The sequence below is a fragment of the Vigna angularis genome, chromosome 9, assembly GCF_016808095.1.
Source record: "Vigna angularis cultivar LongXiaoDou No.4 chromosome 9, ASM1680809v1, whole genome shotgun sequence".
Lineage (NCBI taxonomy): Eukaryota > Viridiplantae > Streptophyta > Magnoliopsida > Fabales > Fabaceae > Vigna > Vigna angularis.
In genome coordinates this window covers 1,367,281-1,388,187 of record NC_068978.1, presented here as the reverse complement: position 1 = coordinate 1,388,187, position 20,907 = coordinate 1,367,281, and the positions used below count along the sequence as shown (strand labels likewise).

The 20,907-nt window shown below is 35.6% G+C and overlaps 2 protein-coding genes across 2 annotated transcripts; both read right to left on the bottom strand.

Moving 5' to 3' along the window:
- Positions 1-9,174: 9,174 nt before the first annotated feature.
- Positions 9,175-12,379, bottom strand: LOC108320463 (ruvB-like protein 1). The gene is made up of 12 exons (XM_017551882.2): positions 12,220-12,379; positions 11,945-12,133; positions 11,702-11,833; positions 11,468-11,617; positions 11,126-11,281; positions 10,863-10,997; positions 10,527-10,592; positions 10,338-10,444; positions 9,984-10,083; positions 9,810-9,901; positions 9,664-9,733; positions 9,175-9,563 (listed from the first exon to the last, which is right to left on the bottom strand). Exons 1-12 carry the CDS (start codon positions 12,307-12,309, stop codon positions 9,474-9,476), a joined length of 1,377 nt encoding a protein of 458 aa, XP_017407371.1. The 5' UTR covers positions 12,310-12,379; the 3' UTR covers positions 9,175-9,473.
- Positions 12,380-13,421: 1,042 nt separating this feature from the next.
- LOC108320665 (probable CoA ligase CCL8) lies at positions 13,422-20,154 on the bottom strand. Its single transcript, XM_052868620.1, has 17 exons — positions 19,591-20,154; positions 18,588-18,757; positions 18,181-18,333; positions 17,866-18,058; positions 17,674-17,765; positions 17,320-17,388; positions 17,129-17,182; positions 16,889-16,996; positions 16,515-16,613; positions 16,260-16,352; positions 16,056-16,133; positions 15,597-15,701; positions 15,165-15,255; positions 14,758-14,831; positions 14,444-14,620; positions 13,875-13,928; positions 13,422-13,762 (listed from the first exon to the last, which is right to left on the bottom strand). Exons 1-17 carry the CDS (start codon positions 19,757-19,759, stop codon positions 13,718-13,720), a joined length of 1,824 nt encoding a protein of 607 aa, XP_052724580.1. The 5' UTR covers positions 19,760-20,154; the 3' UTR covers positions 13,422-13,717.
- Between the last annotated feature and the right edge of the window lie 753 nt (positions 20,155-20,907).

The following is a 20,907-nucleotide window of genomic DNA, read 5'->3' as shown; positions in this document are numbered from 1 at the left end:
GTGTTATTTGATTCGGGAGCAACGCATTCCTTCATCTCGAAGGCGTGCGTTTGCAAACTGGGATTAGAAGTGAGTGAGATGCCATTTGATCTGGTGGTGTCAACACCAGCGGCTGGAGAAGTTAGGACGTCCACTATGTGCGTCAAATGTTCCATAGAAGTGGAGGGGCGTAAATTTAAAGTGAATCTCATCTGCTTACCTCTTCAAGGTTTGGAGGTGATTTTGGGGATGGATTGGTTGGCTACCAATCGCATCCTTATAGATTGCGGTAGGAAGGAATTGATTTTTCCGGATGAAGAAGAGGTAGTGTTATCAGTAACGCTCGGCCAACTTAAAGAAGATATTATGGAAGGCGCCAGCTGTTTTCTCATCATGACGCACGACGACAGTGGAATTGGGAATGCGGATGAAGGACGATCGTCCAAGGTAGTGGACGAATTCCCTGATGTTTTTCCAGAGGAAATACCTGGGTTACCTCCTACTCGGGAAGTTGAATTCACCATCGATTTGGTGACGACAGCCGCACCTATCTCAGTTCAACCATACCGGATGGCGCCTGCAGAGTTGGTTGAACTTAAAAAGCAGATTGAAGAGTTGATGGAGAAGCAGTTTATTAGACCGAGCGTATCACCGTGGGGAGCGCCCGTGCTTTTAGTGAAAAAGAAGGATGGCAGCTCAAGGTTGTGTATAGACTACAGACAGTTAAACAAGCTGACCATCAAGAACAAATACCCATTGCCGAGGATAGATGACTTGTTAGATCAACTGCATGGAGCTGCAGTATTTTCAAAGATTGATTTGAGATCCGGATATCATCAAATCAGAGTTAAGGAGGATGATATTCATAAGACAGCGTTCAGGTCTCGGTATGGGCATTATGAATACGTGGTGATGCCATTTGGAGTGACGAACGCTCCAGCCGTGTTCATGGAGTATATGAATCGCATCTTCAGGCCTTATTTGGATAAGTTTGTAATCGTCTTCATAGATGATATTCCCATCTATTCCAAGACAGAAGACGAGCATGAGGAACATCTTAGACTTGTACTTGGAGTATTACGTGAGAAGGAATTATATGCAAAGTTGTCCAAATGCGAATTCTGGATGAAGGAAATTCAGTTTTTGGGACATGTGGTGTCGGCTGGAGGCATCGCAGTAGACCCAGCAAAAGTGCGAGCGGTACTGGAATGGGAGAGTCCGCGTTCGGTCACGGAGGTGCGTAGCTTTGTTGGACTTGCGGGCTACTACAGACGCTTCATAGAGGGATTCGCTAAGATAGTAGCTCCGCTTACCAAATTGACCAGAAAAGATCAGCCGTTCGCTTGGACGAATCGGTGTGAGGAGCGTTTCCAGGAGCTGAAAGTGAAATTGACGAGCGCTCCAGTGCTGATAATTCCAGACACGTCCAAACCCTTTGAAGTTTACTGTGACGCGTCTCATCAAGGGTTGGGCTGTGTGCTTATGCAAGAGAGAAGGGCAGTAGCGTACGCGTCTCGCCAATTAAAGATTCATGAACGCAACTATCCAACGCACGACCTGGAGTTGGCAGCGGTCGTTTTTGCACTGAAGATTTGGAGGCATTATCTATACGGATCAACATTTCAAGTCTTCAGTGATCACAAGAGCCTCAAATATTTATTTGATCAAAAAGAGTTGAACATGAGGCAGAGGCGTTGGTTGGAGTTCTTAAAAGACTATGAATTTGAGCTGCTGTACCACCCTGGGAAGGCCAATGTAGTGGCGGACGCCCTAAGCAGGAAGACAATTCATGTCTCAGTAATGATGGTTAAAGAGCTGAATTTGGTGGAGAGTTTCAGAGATCTAAGGTTGCAGTTTGAATTGGAATCAAACAGCATCAAATGCTGTAACCTTAGAATATCCAGCAACGTCTTTGAACGTATTAGGATGAAACAACGTGAAGATGAGGACTTGGTGAAAATTCTTAGCGCGCTCGGTTCAGAACAAACCAAAGAGTTCAATGTTGGAACGGACGGCCTATTGCGGTACATGGATAGGACGTGCGTTCCCAATGATGGAGAGTTGAAGCGGATCATACTGGAGGAAGCGCATCATAGCCGTCTTAGCATACATCCCGGTATGACTAAGATGTATAAAGATCTTAGGCAGTCGTTCTGGTGGCCTGGAATGAAGAACGACGTCTCTCGCTTTGTAGCGTCCTGCTTGACTTGTCAGCGTGCTAAGGCCGAACACCAACGACCAGGTGGATTGCTTCAACAATTGGAGATTCCCGAATGGAAGTGGGATAGCATCTCCATGGATTTTGTGACTCATCTGCCACGAACGGTTAGGAATCATGACTCAATTTGGGTGATCGTGGACAGACTAACGAAGAGCGCCCACTTCCTGCCCGTGAATTTGAAGATGTCAATGACAAATTTGGCTAAGTTGTACATCAAGGAGATCTTTCGTCTTCATGGGGTGCCTTCAAGCATAGTTTCTGACCGAGACACGAGATTCACATCTCGGTTTTGGCAATCTCTACAAGGTGAATTAGGAAGCAAGCTGCAGATGAGTTCAGCATATCACCCTCAGACGGACGGCCAGTCTGAACGTACCATCCAGACCTTAGAAGACTTGCTGAGGACGTGCGTCCTAGATCACTTGGGTGCCTGGGATGAGGTACTGCCGCTAGTGGAGTTCACGTACAACAACAGCTTCCAGTCTAGCATTGGGATGGCGCCGTTTGAAGCTCTCTATGGGAGGAAGTGCCGAACACCACTTTGTTGGTTCCAGGAAGGAGAGAACGTGCTAACTGGACCTGAGCTCATCCAACAAACAACCGAGAAAGTTAAGTTGATCCAAGATAGATTGAAGACGTCCCTGAGCAGGCAGAAATCTTATGCGGATAGAAGAAGGAGGCCATTGGAGTTTGCTGCAGGAGATCACGTATTCTTGAGACTCAACCCAATTACTGGAGTGGGCAGAGTCGTTCGTCCAAAGAAGTTATCTCCAAAGTTCATAGGACCGTATCAGATTTTGAAGAAGATAGGACCAGTAGCCTACGAACTTGCCTTGCCTCCTCAACTCTCAAATCTTCATCCTGTTTTCCACGTATCTCAACTCTGAAAGTACATTGCTAATCCTTCTCATGTGTTGGAGTTGGAGGACATCCAGTTGTTCCCAGACCGAACGTTGGAGTTACAGCCAGTACGTATTGAAGACGTTCGCACTAAGCTACACAAAGGGAAGGACGTTTGCTTAGTGAAGGTAGTGTGGGACGCTAAGACTGGTGACTCAACGTGGGAGGTAGAGAGTGCAATGAGGGACTTGTATCCACACTTATTCACGGGTAAGTTCTAAATTTTCGAGGACGAAAACTTTTGTAGTTAGGGAGAATGTGAAACCCTAAATAATTAGCAGTAATAATTCCCTGTCACACCCAATTAATACACACCATAATCCATGCTTATCTCATTAAAAATCCACTCCCAACTCTGATTTTCACCTCTCTGCTGTGCACGGAAAACTGGGCCAAAATCATTTCTCTGGAAACATTAAAAACGCACCAATCTTTACATGCACACACGCCACTTGTCACGTTGGAAGCTTCCATTTCAGAGTTTGGTATGCAGGTGTCAGTTTGGGAGACGTTCGTTCAAACGAATGTGAGTTAAACAAAATCAGATTTTTGAAAACTCTTTCTCTCACCTGCACCATTCATCTCCTTCCTCAGAACTCAAACTCCTCATCTTCTCCAACTTCTCTCTGAAACCAGTCACCTTCCCTCTACTGCAACTCCTCATTTTCTTCTCCGATTTCAATTTCAGAACCATAGGAACGTTTCTGGAGACACGAACGTTAGTTTGGACCGAACAGAATTTGAGTTTTTAAGCTGGTAAGTTCCTTTCTCTAGAAGTCCGTCCATTAGGGTTTTGTTCGAAACCATACTCTCGGTTCATGCATGGACTGTATCTGAGAATTTTCTGGTTTTGGTGTTTAGATCAAGTGAGAGTGTTGAGTGAAACTGAGGGTAGAAAGCTGTAAGAGACGAACCCAACTTTTGCATTAGGGCGTACACTGCTATCCAGGTAAGGGAAGCTTATATGTTTAATTTATACTTGCATGTTGTGTAATCTGGATTGCATGTATTAAAAGCATGATGTTGGAGCTGTATGGATGACCACTGTTATGGAATATGATTTCTGATTTTGATTTATCTGTCATGAACGAGCACTGCTTGTATGTATTATATATGTTGTGGTGGTTTGAAATGTATGTTGATTTGATTATGTAGGAACGGAGTATGGTTATTGTATAGTTGGAATGATTAAAATGTTGAGATCTGTATGATGATGATGTTTAAGGTGAATTAAATCTGGAGTGAAAGTTATAAAGTTTATAAATTTGAAATCTGGAAAAATTCTGCTAAGGTTGAGAAATCTGAAATTTAAAACACTTCCCTATGATAAAAGACGCTCGTCATCGTACGGTCTTATACCGTTCGGTTTTCCTGGAAAATAACTTAGAATGGAATTCTTTCATTTGGAAAGAACTCTGCTCGAGAACGAGCGTCCCCATTTGAATGTTTGAGCGTTCGGTTCAGCTCAACTGTATATAAATATTTGAAACTTTATAAATACGTAAAGTTCGGCCTTATGTCGAGCGTTCGTCCTTGATAGCGTTCGGCCTTATGTCGAGCGATCGTCCTTGATAGCGTTCGGCCTTATGTCGAGCGTTCGTCTTTGATAGCGTTCGGCCTTATGTCGAGCGTTCGTCTTTGATAGCGTTCGGCCTTATGTCGAGCGTTCGTCTTTGATAGCGTTCGGCCTTATGTCGAGCGTTCGTTTTAAACGGCGCACGGTATTCTACCAAGCGTTCGTCCGAAATAGCGCTTGGTCTTATAACGAGCGTCCGTTCTAAATCGCGCAAGGTCTCATATCAAGCGCTCGTACTAATTGAATAATTATTTGATAAAATAGCGTTCGTTCTAAAGTATTAGACATTCATTCTTCGTACGTCCGTTAAATCTCTGGCCTTAGTTTTCATTATGCAACCATCTTCAAATGTGATTCTAAGTATTCTTGACACTCCATTGTGTATTAAATCTGGTTCATGTTTTTATCACAAATATTTTCTAAGTACCAGTACACTTCAAGTCGAGTCAGTTCATCTAACTGGCCAAATAGAAAATTACGTGTGTTGTATATTTCCCTGAGTATCCAGTAACTTTATTTGGACGTTCGTCCTACTTCTTCAATGGATTGAGCGTTCGTCATTTTGACTCCTGAACCTAATGATGTAAAAGATGATGGAATATGATAAATTAAAGTGTGAACACTATGAGAACTGAATTTATGATGTTGGATTTTGGACGAGCGTTCCAGGGAGGAACGTCTCATATATATATATTGAAAGATTGAATTGGTAAAGTATGACTGTGGATAGCTAATGCTGGCTTGGTCCATCCTGATATTCTGTGATGCTCATCTTCACGTAGAAGGGAGTAGTCAGGTGTGGGAATGGCAGGAGGTTCTATTCCTTAGGGGTACTTTGGATAGAGCTAACCTCGAGTGGCAGCTGTTGAGGGTATCCCAGTTACTACATCACTCGGGTGCAAGGACGCCTGTAGCTACACGGTTCATACAGTCCGGACGGTCGTCTATTATTCTTATAAATTACTATGTTACATTATGTTAAATTGTATGTTGTGCGTGTGCATTGAAATGTTGAATGTGTATTTTGAATGTATGAATTAAATATTATAAGCTTACCCTTTCGTTTTCCTTGTGTTGTCAATTGTCCATGTACGTTCGTCCTGTCTTGCAATGATCATCCGTTGTGGATGTGAGCAGATGGTGGTGCATCTCTTGAAGATATGCTAGAAGAAGAAAATTTGGAAGACGCAAATCTGGTGGGAGTTGAAGTAAAGGCCGAGCCTTAGAGCGCTCGTTAGTTTTCTTTTATTAGTCTTTCAGAATTGTAGGAACGTTCGGTTAAATATTTTGTAAAACCGTTCGTTATTAGCGTTCGCTGTTTTTGACTTGTTTATTGAAACGCTGCATTTCAAGCCGTTCGGTTTTTGAACTCTGTTAGTTGTAAAGACTGTTTACTGTTTACTGTTAATTGTAATTAATTCTAATTTATGGTAATTACTGTATTTTGGGATGTTATTAGTATGAGATATTCAAGTCAAGAGTCACATGGTGACATTGGTTAACTGTGTAGGGTGCAGCACTTCCAATCATGTCTACTAATGTTGCTATTGCACTCACATGCCAGTTTCCACTTTCATCCTATAGAAACAAAAGCTAGAACAGTGATGGATTCAGACATAACATAACTGAAAAAAGGCTTAAAATGAAACACAAAGATGAATGCTTCAAGCTACTGATTGATTGATTGATTACCAAGAAGCCAGTGTGTATGATCATGTCACAAAGAAGAAAACCTCTTTGTGCTTTTAGAAGCTGAATACCCCTCGTGGTGGAAGTCTCTATCTGGTGACCATAAGTTCCATCTGACAGACCTTTTATCCATTTCTGAACATCCTCAAAACAAGGATCCTTCTTCTCCTTCTCGACCATCTCAGAAAACAGACCCAAACAAAAGAAGTTTCAATTTCATAATTCAATTCATCGTTCTTTCTTAAGGTTGTATTAAACTGGTTACAGAGTCAACTTTGCTTTATGACAAAGTCACGATACTTTATAGAATAATACGATAAAGTAACACATTTTTCGTTAATTTGATACACAGAGATAAAAGTAATTATAAAAAAATAAATTTTTGAAAGTGATACTAAATTACATTAATTTTTTATATTTATTTCACATTATTTTTTCTTATTTTTTATTTTTCTTTTTTAAATATAAAAATTTAATGAGGAAGGTAAAAGTATGTCATTCTAATGTTACTTAAATTTTTCTACTTTTTAAGGAATAAATAAGGAGATTTAATCTAAAAAAATTATGTACTATTATTTATGTACTTTATATTTATTCGGGTTTGGATTTTATGCTATTCGGTTTAAATCCGGTTTTGGTTTCAAAGTCCTGTAGATGTGTTTTTTCTCCTGCAAGAAGCTTTTATAAAAAAGGAATTCTATGAAATGAACTTTGAATATTAGTTTTGAAGGGGAAAAGGGAAAAATATACATAGCTCTAATTTCCCCCTTTTTTTATATAACTACTTTAACAGATTATTTATGGAAGATTTGGTTTGAAAACCTAATTTACTAACCACTTGAATTGAAATGTAGTTTTGCCTATAAATATATATTGTTCTGTCCGTAGCTAGGGTTTGTTTAAATGAGAGATAAAAGCTTTTGAAAAAAACAAATAAAAGGAAAAAGAAAATAATTCTCTTCGTAAACTAATACTGGATGACTTGTACAAATTAGTTTAGATATAAGTTATTTTTAATTTATGAAGAAAGCAATTTCTATTTTTTTCTTCGTAAAAATCTGTCAGAGAAATTCATTCAGCCATATACTTACTGTGTTTCCAATATATCAGTGATAAAACATTTCTTAAAATTAAATCTTTGACTTATATAAATTAGTTTGGATAAATAATCTATTAAATATCATAATAAATATTGATATATTTTATTTTTAATATAATTAAAAAAATGAAATACTTAGTAAAAATCTATATTTTTGTTTAAATTACTTTAGTGATTAATGTATATTTTATTCTTAAACACAATAACTTCTTTTTTTTAACATTTATAAAATCTATTTTATTGCAAACTTTTAATTTGACTTTAAGAGGATTTAACTTTTTGTAAAGAATGAACATTAGTGTGAAAGAGCCAAATTTAGTGGAAATAATAGTTTGTGTATGGAACAGATAGCATTTTTCACATTCTTTAATTTTGTTTTTGTTTATTCTAACCTTTGTTTATTAAATGAAAGTCTTATGGTGCTAAGATTTTCTTTTAAGGGAGCGAGTTTCACGTGAACTTTTTTTAATGGTTGAAAACAGTGTGAAAAAAAAAAAGAAAAAGAGCAGGCGAGGTTCAGGTGAACTTTAATATTGATTTTTTTAAAACATCAAGATAATAAAAACTAAAAATTTAAATTTTTATTCAAATGAATTTTTGAGTGCATTTATAATTAAATCTATTTATTAACTTAATTATATACAATATGACAAGATATATGCATATTTTAGAAATTAAATTTATTTTAATATCTCGTTTACAATAAATAAATCGGTGTTAAGATATATTTTTGTTAAGTGTAATACATATTTTAAAATTGAATAAATAGAGTTAATTTTCGTCTGACGACATTTATAAAATTTATTTCATTAAAGTAAAATAATAAAGAATTATTTAAAGAAGAGAAAAAAAAATATTAGTTAAAGTTATTAACATTTACATGTCATAATTGTTTATTTTTATAAGGATAGTATTTTTGAAAAGTATGTTTTGTTTATGTGATGAAACTTTGTGATTAATAACTAACACTTAAGTTGTTCAATGGTAAGAAAATTGTTTGCTGGTACAAATTAAAAATTTAATTATAATATAAACTAATGATTTAAGGTAATATTGTAACTATGTATTTACCTTTATGAATGAATATATTAGAATATTTACTTAATATTTTTCTTTTTATACTAGTTTTTATAAAAAAAAAGATATACTTTCAAAATATTATTTATATAAAACTAAAAATATATTCACTTCTTATATATTTAAACTTGAAAATTAAAATATTATAAATATTTAATATTCTAACACATTTTACTTTATGTATAGAGTACATGAATAAAATAATAAAAGAAAATTCTCCAAATTATATCTCTTATATTCCACAATCCAAAATTCCAACAGGAACTAACTCAAGTTAAAATTTTAATGTTGAAAACACAATTAGAATAAAAAGAGCCCATAAATTTCAATTAGAACAGCAAGTTAACAATAAATAGACAGACATTCCTAGATATATATATATATATATATATATATATATATATATATATATATATATATATATACACATATTTATATATATTAATTAAGTTTAACAATTTATATAAACACAATGGAAAGTCCAGGAATTATCACAACTGCTAAGCATGTCCTAAAATATTCCAAAAGCCAGGCAGAAAGTTGTAGAATTGAGGGGATAGAAGTTAATTAATACCATTACGTCCGATGAACAGAAGTGAATTTTGAAGTGCAGAAGAAAAAGAATCGAAAACATAGGGGAAATAAACTGCCTCGTTACATTCCATGTTGCCTTTCTGTTTTCAGTTGTCAAAACATACAAAAAAAATCTTAAAACGATTTCAGCAAAAAAATTACAGCACACTTTAACCCTTTGATTCTAATGCAGTGACTCGTTTTCTTGTCTCAGGTTTCTGCTACCATCAATAATACCCAGATGAATTCTATGAACCAATTGTCTCGGATCATGCAGGGGACAGCAGAGAAGCAACAAGCAAACCGGTTGTAATTAAAATCCAACCACCAGCTCTTGCAACAGTTTGAAAATAATAATCTTACGAAATGTATTTCTCCTGCTGCTCTTGAAGTAACCTGGCAGATGATTTGGCATCCAAATATAGCGAACAAACCTCTTCAAGATCCGCCTATTAATATCACAATAATAATAATTCATTAAGTTGGAGATAAGCACGTAGTGAACATTATTTCAAATGCTGACATCAAATAGTCCAACTTCATTGTTACCTTGCATATATTGTCTCTGCCATTCATTTTTGCTACAATGCTGGCAGGTGATAACAGCTGAACTGCATGCCTGATAAGGAAGCAACAGATGTAAGAAACATAAGGAAAAGCATAGGATAGCAGAACAGCCAATCTAGAGTGCAGACCTTAAAGATGTTCGTTGTCCAATTTCCCCAAGGAAAGCTAAACTCTCGTCATCCACCACCAGTTCCTCCACTTGAGCACGGATAGCTAGAATCTGTTCCACAGATAAGTAGCATGTATGTTTGGACATATCAAATCTTGAAAGTATATCGAAAGAAATATAAAGGTCATACTACCTGTATCATTTCAGCAGGACCATAGATTTGTGTTCGAATGATCACCAACCGATCCAGTAGGTCAACAGGTATGCCGTGAGGACTGCTCATATCAGTCCCTCTGTATAAAAAAAGCAGGCAATAATGCTCAAATTTAGCAAGGTGAGATAATTAAAATCCAACCATACCAATCTAACAACTAATCAATATGACCATTTACTTGAAGTTCACATTGATTGACTTCAAATTGTCAATTCCCTAAACATCAAATACGCCAAGAATGACTAGCTACTAATCACCACACTGCATTCATTTGATTTTTCAAAATTTAACATATAGACCAAAACTATAAAAACAACATTATTTTCATCGTACCTTACATTACATATTCCTCTATTAGTAGCAAATATTACTATTGGAGATAGGGAGCTCTCTAAAGCACGATTCAAATACGAAAAACATTCCATGTCTAACATATGAACCTGCAAAGAAGCATTAATACTTAATTATTTAGATGCATTAGTAATGCACTAATTAGTTAGTGAGAAGTTTAGTGACAGTCACCTCATCGATAAATAGAACTCCAGGTACAAGCTCTGCCACACCTTCATCAATATATCGATTGACAACCTGTCACCAACAAAAACAGTTACCCTCTTGTTTCCATATTATCCCCGCTTTTCTTTTACCTTTGGTTTTTTCTGGTTATAACTCACTAGTATAATCTTATCAATCACATTTTCAATTTATGTGTAAAACATCTGAAAAAATAGGTAATCCAATGACAATTGACTGTATTTGGAGAAATTGTCAAGAGAAAACCTCATTTTTAGACCTTAATTTTTCCCACAACTAATTAAATAATAGACTAGAAACTTGTATCAGAAGTTCTGAAAATACCTTGTTAATTTCTTGTCTCAACTTGTCAGTGATTTCTGTTTTCCTGGGTTTCATCATCTGACCCATAAGAGACAGAATATCTTGTCCCCCTTGAGGTCGTGCATTGGCAGCATCCAGATCATGCAAGGTTACATCCTTTAAGAAGAAGCAATTCAAATCACAAGCGATCAGAAATATATATAATAATAGTAATCATAATAATAATACTGAAATAGAAAATTTTAGGCATTACATTGATACAAAACTGGTTTCAAATTAAATACCTGAACAATCTCCTTTTTCTTGTGCACCTCTCCCTTGGGAAGTGGAACATACTCTTCTGCCTCAAGGTCAAACTCTGTAGCAAAAGCATCACTTCGACCCACCCTTTTTACAGCGCCACTATTTGCCTCAATGTATATAACATCCCCAACAGCTACCTGCACCACATATGCAGAAGTCCCAAATCAAAAACATCACACATTTGTTCACACAAACATTACATACCTTTAAAAATAAACAGCCCCATACAAAATAAACCAAATAAATTTATAACTCATAACTAACTAATTTACACATTTACACATGGCAGCACACAAAGAGCAAGAGGAAATCATAAACCTCACCTTTTCCTTAATCAAGGCATCATATATGGTAGGATCCAACTTGAGTTGCTTGGTTCCTTTCACTGTCTTCAATCCAATTATCACATGGCTAATACTTTTACCATAACCACCAGATACACTCTCAGTTTCTTCGGGAGTGAGCTCAGTTACCTTACACAAGACCAGCAAAAATATCAACAGCAATATTTACAATGCACAACCAGTTTTGATAAGAGAAAGCAGATACAAACTCACCTCTCCTTCATACACTTCTTTGTTTTCCTTTATACGCAGACCAATGGCCCGTCGAAAATTTTCCATGAGAACCTCAGTCTTCTTCACTTCTGAGGAGTACACTTCAGAGCCAACCATTGGACAGAATGGCACCTGCAGAGTGGCATAAACCTTATTAACAGTGACAAGGAGGCTAAAGACACTAACAGCATAGTCTCTTTTTCTCAAGCAAAAAAAGAAACAGCAGAAGAATGAGAGTTGAACCTTGGTGCCAAGCTCTTGGCTTATCCCAAGTGCCAGTGCAGTCTTTCCGGTTCCAGGTGGTCCGGCGAGAAGGAGTGCACGGCCGGCCATCTTCTTCTGGCGAATCATGTCGACCACGAGACCGGAAGCTTCTCTGGCTTCAACTTGGCCGACGAAGCCGGCGGCAAAACGCGATGCTTTTCCACTCGGCTGAACAACAATAATCAAACTAAAATTGAAACTGAAAATTGCAGACCTAACACAGAAGAGGAGAAGAAAGAGGAAGGAGAAGGAACCTCAAGCCCTAGGCCTTTGATGTGAGTATGAGTAGCAACACGCTGTTTCTTGGTGGTAGACTGAACCTCTTCTATTTTCATCTTCTCCATTTCTCTCTCTCAGGTTTTGCACTTTGCAGCAGCGGGCACAGAGCAACAGCAAGAAAAGAGACAACGCGTTTGAAATGAAAACAAGGGAAGAACAACATGAATTCACTGGGCCATGGACTAACCCAGGCCCATATACATAAACCCAGGCCCATTTACATAAACTGGCTTTTCTCTCTTTTCTTTATGGCAGCTTCTTCATGCACCTCCGTATATTTCTTCCTGCGCCCTTATATAAACTATTGAAATTTTTTCCAATGGTAGAATCTAGAACTGTTTGTGAATAATATCTTTCTAATTTAAAATTTAAAAGTTAATTTTAAATTGTAGAATTCGAAAATCAACTATTTTTTAAAAAATAACTTTTGAATTGTCTAATCTGTAATAAAATTTTAAAATATTTTTAAATTATACAGTACTGAATAAACTTTCGTATTGAGAAGTCAGTTCTAAATTACACTGTGAAATTAATTCCGAAAGTTACTTTTAAATTATACAATGTGAAAGTAATTTCCAAAAGTTTATTTTAGATTAAATCATTTTTTCTCAAAAGAAAACAGTGACTCGTGGAATCTGAAATTGGCTTCAGGATTTCATAGCCTATTATGAATTGCACAAACTTTTTTATGACAAGGACAAAATAAAAATGTTCACGTTTGTGGGAGTGCAGGAGAAAAGCATCAGGTGTAAAAAGAAGTTTCCCACCTCAATGAGCCCAAAGTTAAGAGCATGTAAAGATGCATTTTTCACACATAATTTTTTTATATTTATTTCACACTATCTTTTTTTATATTATTTTCCTTTTATTTTAAAAATACCAAAATTTACTTCTAATATTTATTAAATAAATATAAATGTGTTACAGTTATTCATACAAAAAGTATATAAAATAAAAGCTTTTTTTATTATAAAATAATGATATTTGAACACATTCCATCATTTGACATAAAAATAAATTAATTATAAAAAATAAGCTTCTATATTTATAAAGAAACAATTATTAGCATGAGAAGCATATATTATTAACAATTTCCATAGAATCCTTTCAATAACTCATTCCATTTTACAATAGAAATAAACTTAGATACTGAAAGACAGACAAAGAGAGTACTAAATGAAGTGAATAGCTAAACATTACATTATTTGTTACTTATAATGAATGTTTTTCGTTAAATACATTCAATCAATCACCTTCATAAATAAAGCTAAATTGCTAAGCTTAATGATAATTTTCTTTTCTTTTATCTACCTCTCATAATATGCTAAAACTTATTGAACTTAATAAATGAGAGAATACAAAGGTTTCTATTTCAATAAATAATTGGTGAAATTTTATTTGAGATTTCCACCATCTTAAAAAACTGGCTTCAGAACATTAAACTTTGACCAGTGAATAAAGCTCAAATGGTGTTCACTGTTCTGAAACCACCAGCTTCTTCAGCTCCTTTTTATTTACCTGAAATTTCACAGGAGAAACAATTAACTAGTTTTCCATCCCAGAAGGCATGTCAAGGTGAAAAAATGGAAATTCTGTCCATAAGAACAAGATAGAAGCCAAAGTAAATTACCTTCCCCATGGCATTGCGAGGGAGTTTTTCCCACAGGATTAGTTTAGTTGGAATCTGACAAAAATAATAAACAAATTATCAGAAAGCAAAGTAATTAGCAGCAAAGAAAACACCAAGAAAAAACAGATATGGTGCATTTTAATTGTTTGGTTAGTATGAGAAATAGTCAAAAAATAAATAAAGTGCATTGAATTTTTAGAATAATTTGCCATCATATGATACATAGTTTAAGATTTTCTCTTTTGATCTCTCGAACTCATCTTGAGTATCTTATACATGTATAAAATGTTAAGAAGTGGATTTTAAGTCTAATTTAGTCCCACAAAACCAGTTTGTGAGGTGAGGTGTATACTATAAATTGACCTTATCTCTAGTCAATGTGGGACTTCCAACAAACCCTAAACATAGCTCTGATATCATGTTAAGAAGTGGACTTTAAACCTAACTCAACCCCACAAAACCGACTTATAAGATAAGGTTTACACTCACTTATATTCTATAAATTGGTTTTATCTCTAGTCAATATGGAACTTTCAACATAAAAATAAACAATGGTTATGTTGTCATACCTTGTAAGGTGCAATTTTGTCTTTGGCCCAGGTGGATAATTCTTCTAGGCTTAGAGTAGGCTTTGATTCTTGATCTCTCTTCTCTTTAACATCATGTAGCACAACGATTGCACCTACAATCTCTCCATAGTCATTGTCTGGTAATCCTAAAATGCAGCATTCTGAGATAGCTGGATGCTGCAAAAAATGTTCTGATTGTGAATATCCATATATCATCCCTTATATTCAATACTTCCATGGAGGGAAAAAAAGGTAACAGATACATGGGGTTGATAACACCTAGCAACCCATAATGAGGAAATGGTAGAACTTGCCTCTATGATAACTGATTCAATTTCTAATGCAGACAGCTTATAACCACCAGCCTTGATTATATCAGCATTAGTACCTGTTAGAAACACGTAGAGAATGCACACAACGTTATTTTTAGCTTTATTTCCATCACAAGCTTTTACTACTCTAATGTTCAGTTCTAGGTATTATCTTATTGTTTATGCAGATTAGGGACAAATGTTTTTGGCAAACAGGTACACAAATTTAAGCATTTTTTTTCTCTTAGTTTTGTTGTGATATTTGTTTTGGAAAAATGAAAATCACTTGGACAAATCTAGAAAATTTCAAAATTGGATATGTAATTATTAAGGCATGAGAACCGTCCTACTTGATGCACTCAAAGTTCTCACTTTTATGAGCATACATAGAGAAATATAAATTTCCTTACGTCCTAAAATGATGTAATATCCGTCTTCATCTGTGGTAACTGCATCTCCAGTCTTAAAGAATCCATCATCAGTAAATGATTCCTTCGTTACCTGCAGGGATATATGAAAATTTCTCAGAAGTAGGTATGATATCCTTTTCACCATTCCCTATATTAGGAATCTTGGACTTTTGGTAACTGAAATAATATTCTATTCATTTACTGTGTTCAATCTTTAGTATTTTGGAACTTGTGTTACTCAAATAATTGCTTACAGCCTGTCGTGGTGGGGCATAACAGGAAAAGATTGTAGCATAATGTACATAAATCATCATGTAATGCATTATTTATAAACATTAACAGTTTGAAGGAGCATAAAAAGTAAAAGGAACAGGTAATAATTATTACTAAATGATGATTTCTGAATCACTAAATAGAAGAACTTGAAAGTACCTCAGGAAGTTTATAATATTCTTTAAACAATGAAGGGCTTTTAACGCAAAGCTCACCCATTGCAGTGTTGTCATTCTCACCATCTTCATCTGCAATGATCTTGACCTGTCAAGCAGACAGAAATGTCAGCCTTAAAATTCCATAGGGTGTTTTTTTCATATTGAGTGTCCATAACACTTGAGACAACAACTCCAGGTTTTTAGTACAAATCGTTTGCCAAAGTAAACTTTGAACGTGTCCTTCAAGTTTCAGTCATATACCACTTCATTCAGTGTTTAGAACAATAAATTTAGTTTCCTTAACCTGATTTGAAACTTGAGCCAGATCATTAGTTACTAAAGTCTCTATAGTGTAGTTTAGGCTATCTGATCAAAAAAAGATTATGCAGTAGTGGAATGAGAGATAAAACAGCCAATTTTCGATGGCAAGTAGCAGAGAACAGCGTCAAGATCAACTAACCTCTATACCAGGAAATGGTTTGCCCACAGTTCCTGGCTTGCGCTCACCTTTCAATGGATTTGACAATGCCATAACAAACTAGAAACATTAACATAATACCATAAGATTCTTCTAAGAAGATCATTGTAAATTGAATAAGAAAACTATTAAAATATATACATGATTCAGTACAAAGTTGAAGGACTTCAACTAAAGATTACTTACTTCAGTCATGCCATATCGTTCCAATAAGCGATGCCCAGTGATGACTTCCCATTCTTGCATAACAGGTAGTGGAAGCGCAGAGGACCCACACATCTGAATATTAGCATGACAATATATCAGATCTCTAATATTGAATCGGTAGCCAATATCCGTGCATGCCAATTTTCAACACTACTGAGTTACATATTAAAAATTGAAGAACAAACCATTACTTTAAAATTGTTCAACACATGCTATTGTGACTCTGTTTCTTACCATAAGACGCAAGTTATTTGCGGCAGATGCTGAAACACGTTGAAGCTCAGAATCCATTGCATTATAACCTTGTATCAATCGGGCATAGATAGTTGGAACCTTCATTTAAAAAATGATTAAAGTATAATCAGATCACCCATTCTCATCATAGCAAATACTGTCAATAGCAAATAGTGTACAAATGAATTCTAAATGAACAAACTGTGCATAGCATAGTACATAACATAGAACACCATCAAATGGCCTACAATTTATAGATGCTATTTTTGTATGTTTATATATGTAAACGTTATTTTCTCAGCCAAGGTACCATGAGAATGAAACATATGATATATTATATATATGAGAGCAATGCTAATAAGAATTATACTTACTCCAGTGAACACTGTTATAGCATCGTCAGCCTTAGAACCATCAGTTGGATATGACTCACGCCATCTCTGCCAAACTCCCCTCACACTAAATTTTGGCAAAAACTCAACCTTCAACAACACAATAGATTATTAGCCACATAAATTTGTTTAAAATGGATACTATCTATTTTGAAGATAAGTTAAGATTTTTATTTTCTAGTTGTATATTCTTTGGAAGCACAAGTGAAGAGAGTATCTTACCGAGGAACCTGAATAGAGAGGGGCCATTAAACCATTGAATAGCCCATGAACATGTATACCATATACGTTAAGGATTGACATAATAAAGATATCCCAAATCATATTTTTGCAAACATACTAAAGATGATATTATGTTTTAAATAATTTGAAAATTATTGAACAATGTATACAAAGAAACTTTCAAGGATATGATGTAGTGGTAGACAATGCAGAAACTTGTCAGCAGACGTGTACTCCCATGATTTTGCCAAAGTTTGGACCTAAAATCAAAGCCAGAATTAAAATATATATATATATATATATATATATATATATATATATATATATATATATTTACAAAGTAAATAACAAGGTGAGTTGGACTGACAAGCTTAAGTCGACAGGGATTATATATTAAAAATCATACAGTATTTCATTGATTAGTTGATAATATCCAATTTGCTCAATCACAGAGCCCGTGTTCAGGAAGAGGATTTTATTTTAGAATATGATGAAACTTTCAATTCTATGTAATAAACGTAACAAGAGATAAACATGGAGCATACCTGGGAAATGATGCTTTTGTGTGTATGAACAACTCCCTTAGGTTTACCTGTAGTCCCACTGGTGTACAAAATCAGTGCTGGATCATCTTCACCTATGCCAAAGGATATGAAAAACAAAGAAAGAAATGTCAACAGATTGCTAGTGAAAACTCTACCGAATCCATTTATAAAAGCTGAAACTGATTTTCTTACTTGATCCTCCTATGATATCATCCAAGAAAATCCTGTCTTCGTGAATTTTCCCATTCTGTGAGTGTCCATTTCTGCTTTTCTCTGAAGAAATGTTGACAACAGATGGAAGATGAAAAAACTTGGAAGAGCTTTTATTGGCTACGCTTTGCATTAATTCGCTATGCTCTTCAGTACTCAGTATTGCAGATATATCCTACAGCCATATTATATCAAACTTCTATTAAGATTTAATCCTCAAAGCAGAAGTAAAGCACGAAGGTGGTGTAGAATAATTAAATAGCTAAATTAAAAAAGAAAAGACACTCCAACACATACCGAATTATCAATCACATACAAGAGCTCTACTTCTGGATAGCTGGTTGCAAGGGGAACAGCAACACCTCCGCTGAGCCAAATCCCAATTATTCCAGCAACAAATTCAGCAGAAGGTTTGGCTACAATTCCTATTCGAGCTCCACCAAGATTTCCCTGGGTTTCGATACCACTTACAATTTAGTCAACATTTTAAACATATTCACAAATGTAGTACTATACACGAATGCCAAGCAACAGAGGAAAACTTTTGTTAATCTTCCATTTTTAGCAGATCTGAATAGAATAAAAAAACTGTGCTTTCTTATTGAGAACATTATGTCACCTACTTTCAAGCTTTTTCTTAGTTTCCCCTATGCAGGCTTTGTTCTAGCAACAGAATAGTAAGGGAATTGTAAGGGGTAACTCACCTCCCGTGCATCACTGGCACACAAGAGATTAGATATCTGCTGTGCTGATGATAGGAGTTCCTTGTAACTATAACTCTTCTGATCAGCTCTGATAGCAACATTTTCATGAGCTGCAGGTTCTTGCCTAGCAATTGCTTTCACCACCTCCATTAATGTAGCAGGTGCAGATGCTATATAAAAGGAAGAAACAGTCAAAGAACATTTACCGATGGATTTATTAGACATTAAATAAATTCCACTTGATGTAAACTACTGAACAACCATAATATCAGTTTGGTTTTTTCCAGAAGTGACTAGATAATCACAAGCAAGATGGTCCTTCTAAATTTCCAAGCACAGCAACATCACTATCATAAGGTCATAATTCATAACAAGTCAAGATAACCTCATTTTTCGTGTTTAAAGCTCCTGATCTTCCTGGACACCAACATGTTTAGACCCAAGGTCCATAAAGCAGTAACCAGGTTTTCACGATACTAGGCAACGCTACAACTTCATCAATAATTAGAAGATACAAAGCCAAAACGCTACTTAACACAAACAAGATACTTCGTAATAATATCTATGCTTAGATACTCTTTGCTTTCAAAAAAATCCAAACTCCGTGTGCTAATGCATGATGTTAACTAACAGATAGAATATAAACAGACAGAGTAGAAAGCAACAAACAGTTTCCATCAAAAGTTGTACTTCACACCCAGAATACAGTACATTCAGATCAAAATAAAATTACCTTCGAAAAAAAAAGGAGAGAGAAAGGGAAAAGACACCCTTTACTTCTGCATGCAGTAGTGACATACCCCAACAATATATTCCATCAAATTCAAGTTCAAGACAGAATTTTTTTTCATGGGTCTTATAACCCAGTTGAAAGAAGAAAAGAAAAAAACAAAAACAGTGATCCCAGAAGAAAAAAATCCCCAAAAGCAAAAACCTGACGTTCAAAACAGTAAGAAAGTGAATTTGTGTGCGAAGAACGAAACAGAGAGAAAGAGAAACTCACAGGAGAGTGGACGAAGGTGAGAGAAAGAGAACCTGGGGAAGGAAACGTGATGTGGGAAAAGAGGGAAAGAAGAGGAAGTTATGAAGGGATGGGCAGAAGAAGAGCGTAGGTGTAGAGGGAGAGGGAGGAGAGTAAGGTGTTTGTTGAAAGCTTTCAATGAGCGACTCATTTAGGTGACTGGTTGATATTGTGACCAGCTAACTGAGCGGTGGAGTTAGGTGGAATGCAAACGGCGTGCTCCAAATTCTTTTTCCGCACGTTCGATCTTTTACCACCTTAATTTGTCTTCTTCTAAGTCAAATGTGGCAATTTCCGAGACTGTAATACGCCTTATTCAATTCCAATTCCACCACTGTTTCTTATTTAATATTTCTGGGTTTCCTCTGTTTTGGGGGCTTTCTGCTAATTGTTTCCTGCTTCTGGAGACCCTTGTTACCATGATTTTAACGTGAACATGATTGTACGTCACACCTTGCAACTTGTTACCACATCTCGTACTTCCGCTGCCCTTTTCGATGATAGGATTTTTTGTGGTAGAGAAACAAAAGATTTCTTTTTCTTCTCTGGTAGGGTAGGATTTATCACAGTACACGAACAAAAACTGAATTTTTTGTTTATATATATAATCAAAAGTACAACTAGAATATACACAAGAATTAGCATAAAACAATACTAATACGTAGTAGTAATGGATGTGTATAATCGAAGACGAGCCCACCAAATTCTTAATTTTATTAAATGAATAAAATAATAGTGGGCCACACTGACATTCACATGCGTTTATTTTGACCCGCAAGATTTGATCTTTTTTTTATGTGGGAAGTCTTCCATTAGATTTTTCGAGATTTGGACCAGTGGGTTATACTTATTTACTGATTTTTTGATTTTTTGGTTTGTTTCTTATACGATCTATTTAGGTAAAAATTCAACATAACATTAGATAAGGTTGTCCCAAATGTTAGGTGTTCTGTGGTCGAAGCGATATTTCATGTTTGATCATTTGTAGAAGTTACTGAAAGAAGGTTCGTGCCTTGTGTTAATGTATCTTTCATGCAATTCTGCAATAAAAAATGCAGAAGAAAGAAGCATGTGCAGAACGGATTCCATTTTTTTAAACGTTGTGTCAGTTTGCTATTCTAGCTTCTCGCGACTAGAAGGGCCCAAAATTTCTGACCCCAAAAGCAATAGGTTCTCAAATGTGGTTGCAAATCTCAATGCTTATCTACCACGTCATTAAGGAGTAGTTAGCGTAGAGAATACAATGAACTTTTTCGGATTATCTCGTGTTAGTAGAGACAGATTGAAGGGGTTATTTAT

Coding starts and splice junctions, on each gene's coding strand:
- LOC108320665 (XM_052868620.1), bottom strand. CDS start 19,759: ATGAGTCGCTCATTGAAAGCTTTCAACAAACACCTTACTCTCCTCCCT. Junction 16,997..17,128: donor CTCTCTATTCAGGTTCCTCG/GTAAGATACTCT, acceptor GTGTTGTTGAAG/GTTGAGTTTTTGCCAAAATT. Junction 14,621..14,757: donor TTGAATCAGTTATCATAGAG/GCAAGTTCTACC, acceptor CATTTTTTGCAG/CATCCAGCTATCTCAGAATG.
- LOC108320463 (XM_017551882.2), bottom strand. CDS start 12,309: ATGGAGAAGATGAAAATAGAAGAGGTTCAGTCTACCACCAAGAAACAG. Junction 11,282..11,467: donor ATGCCTTGATTAAGGAAAAG/GTGAGGTTTATG, acceptor TATGTGGTGCAG/GTAGCTGTTGGGGATGTTAT. Junction 9,564..9,663: donor GCAGAGACAATATATGCAAG/GTAACAATGAAG, acceptor TGATATTAATAG/GCGGATCTTGAAGAGGTTTG.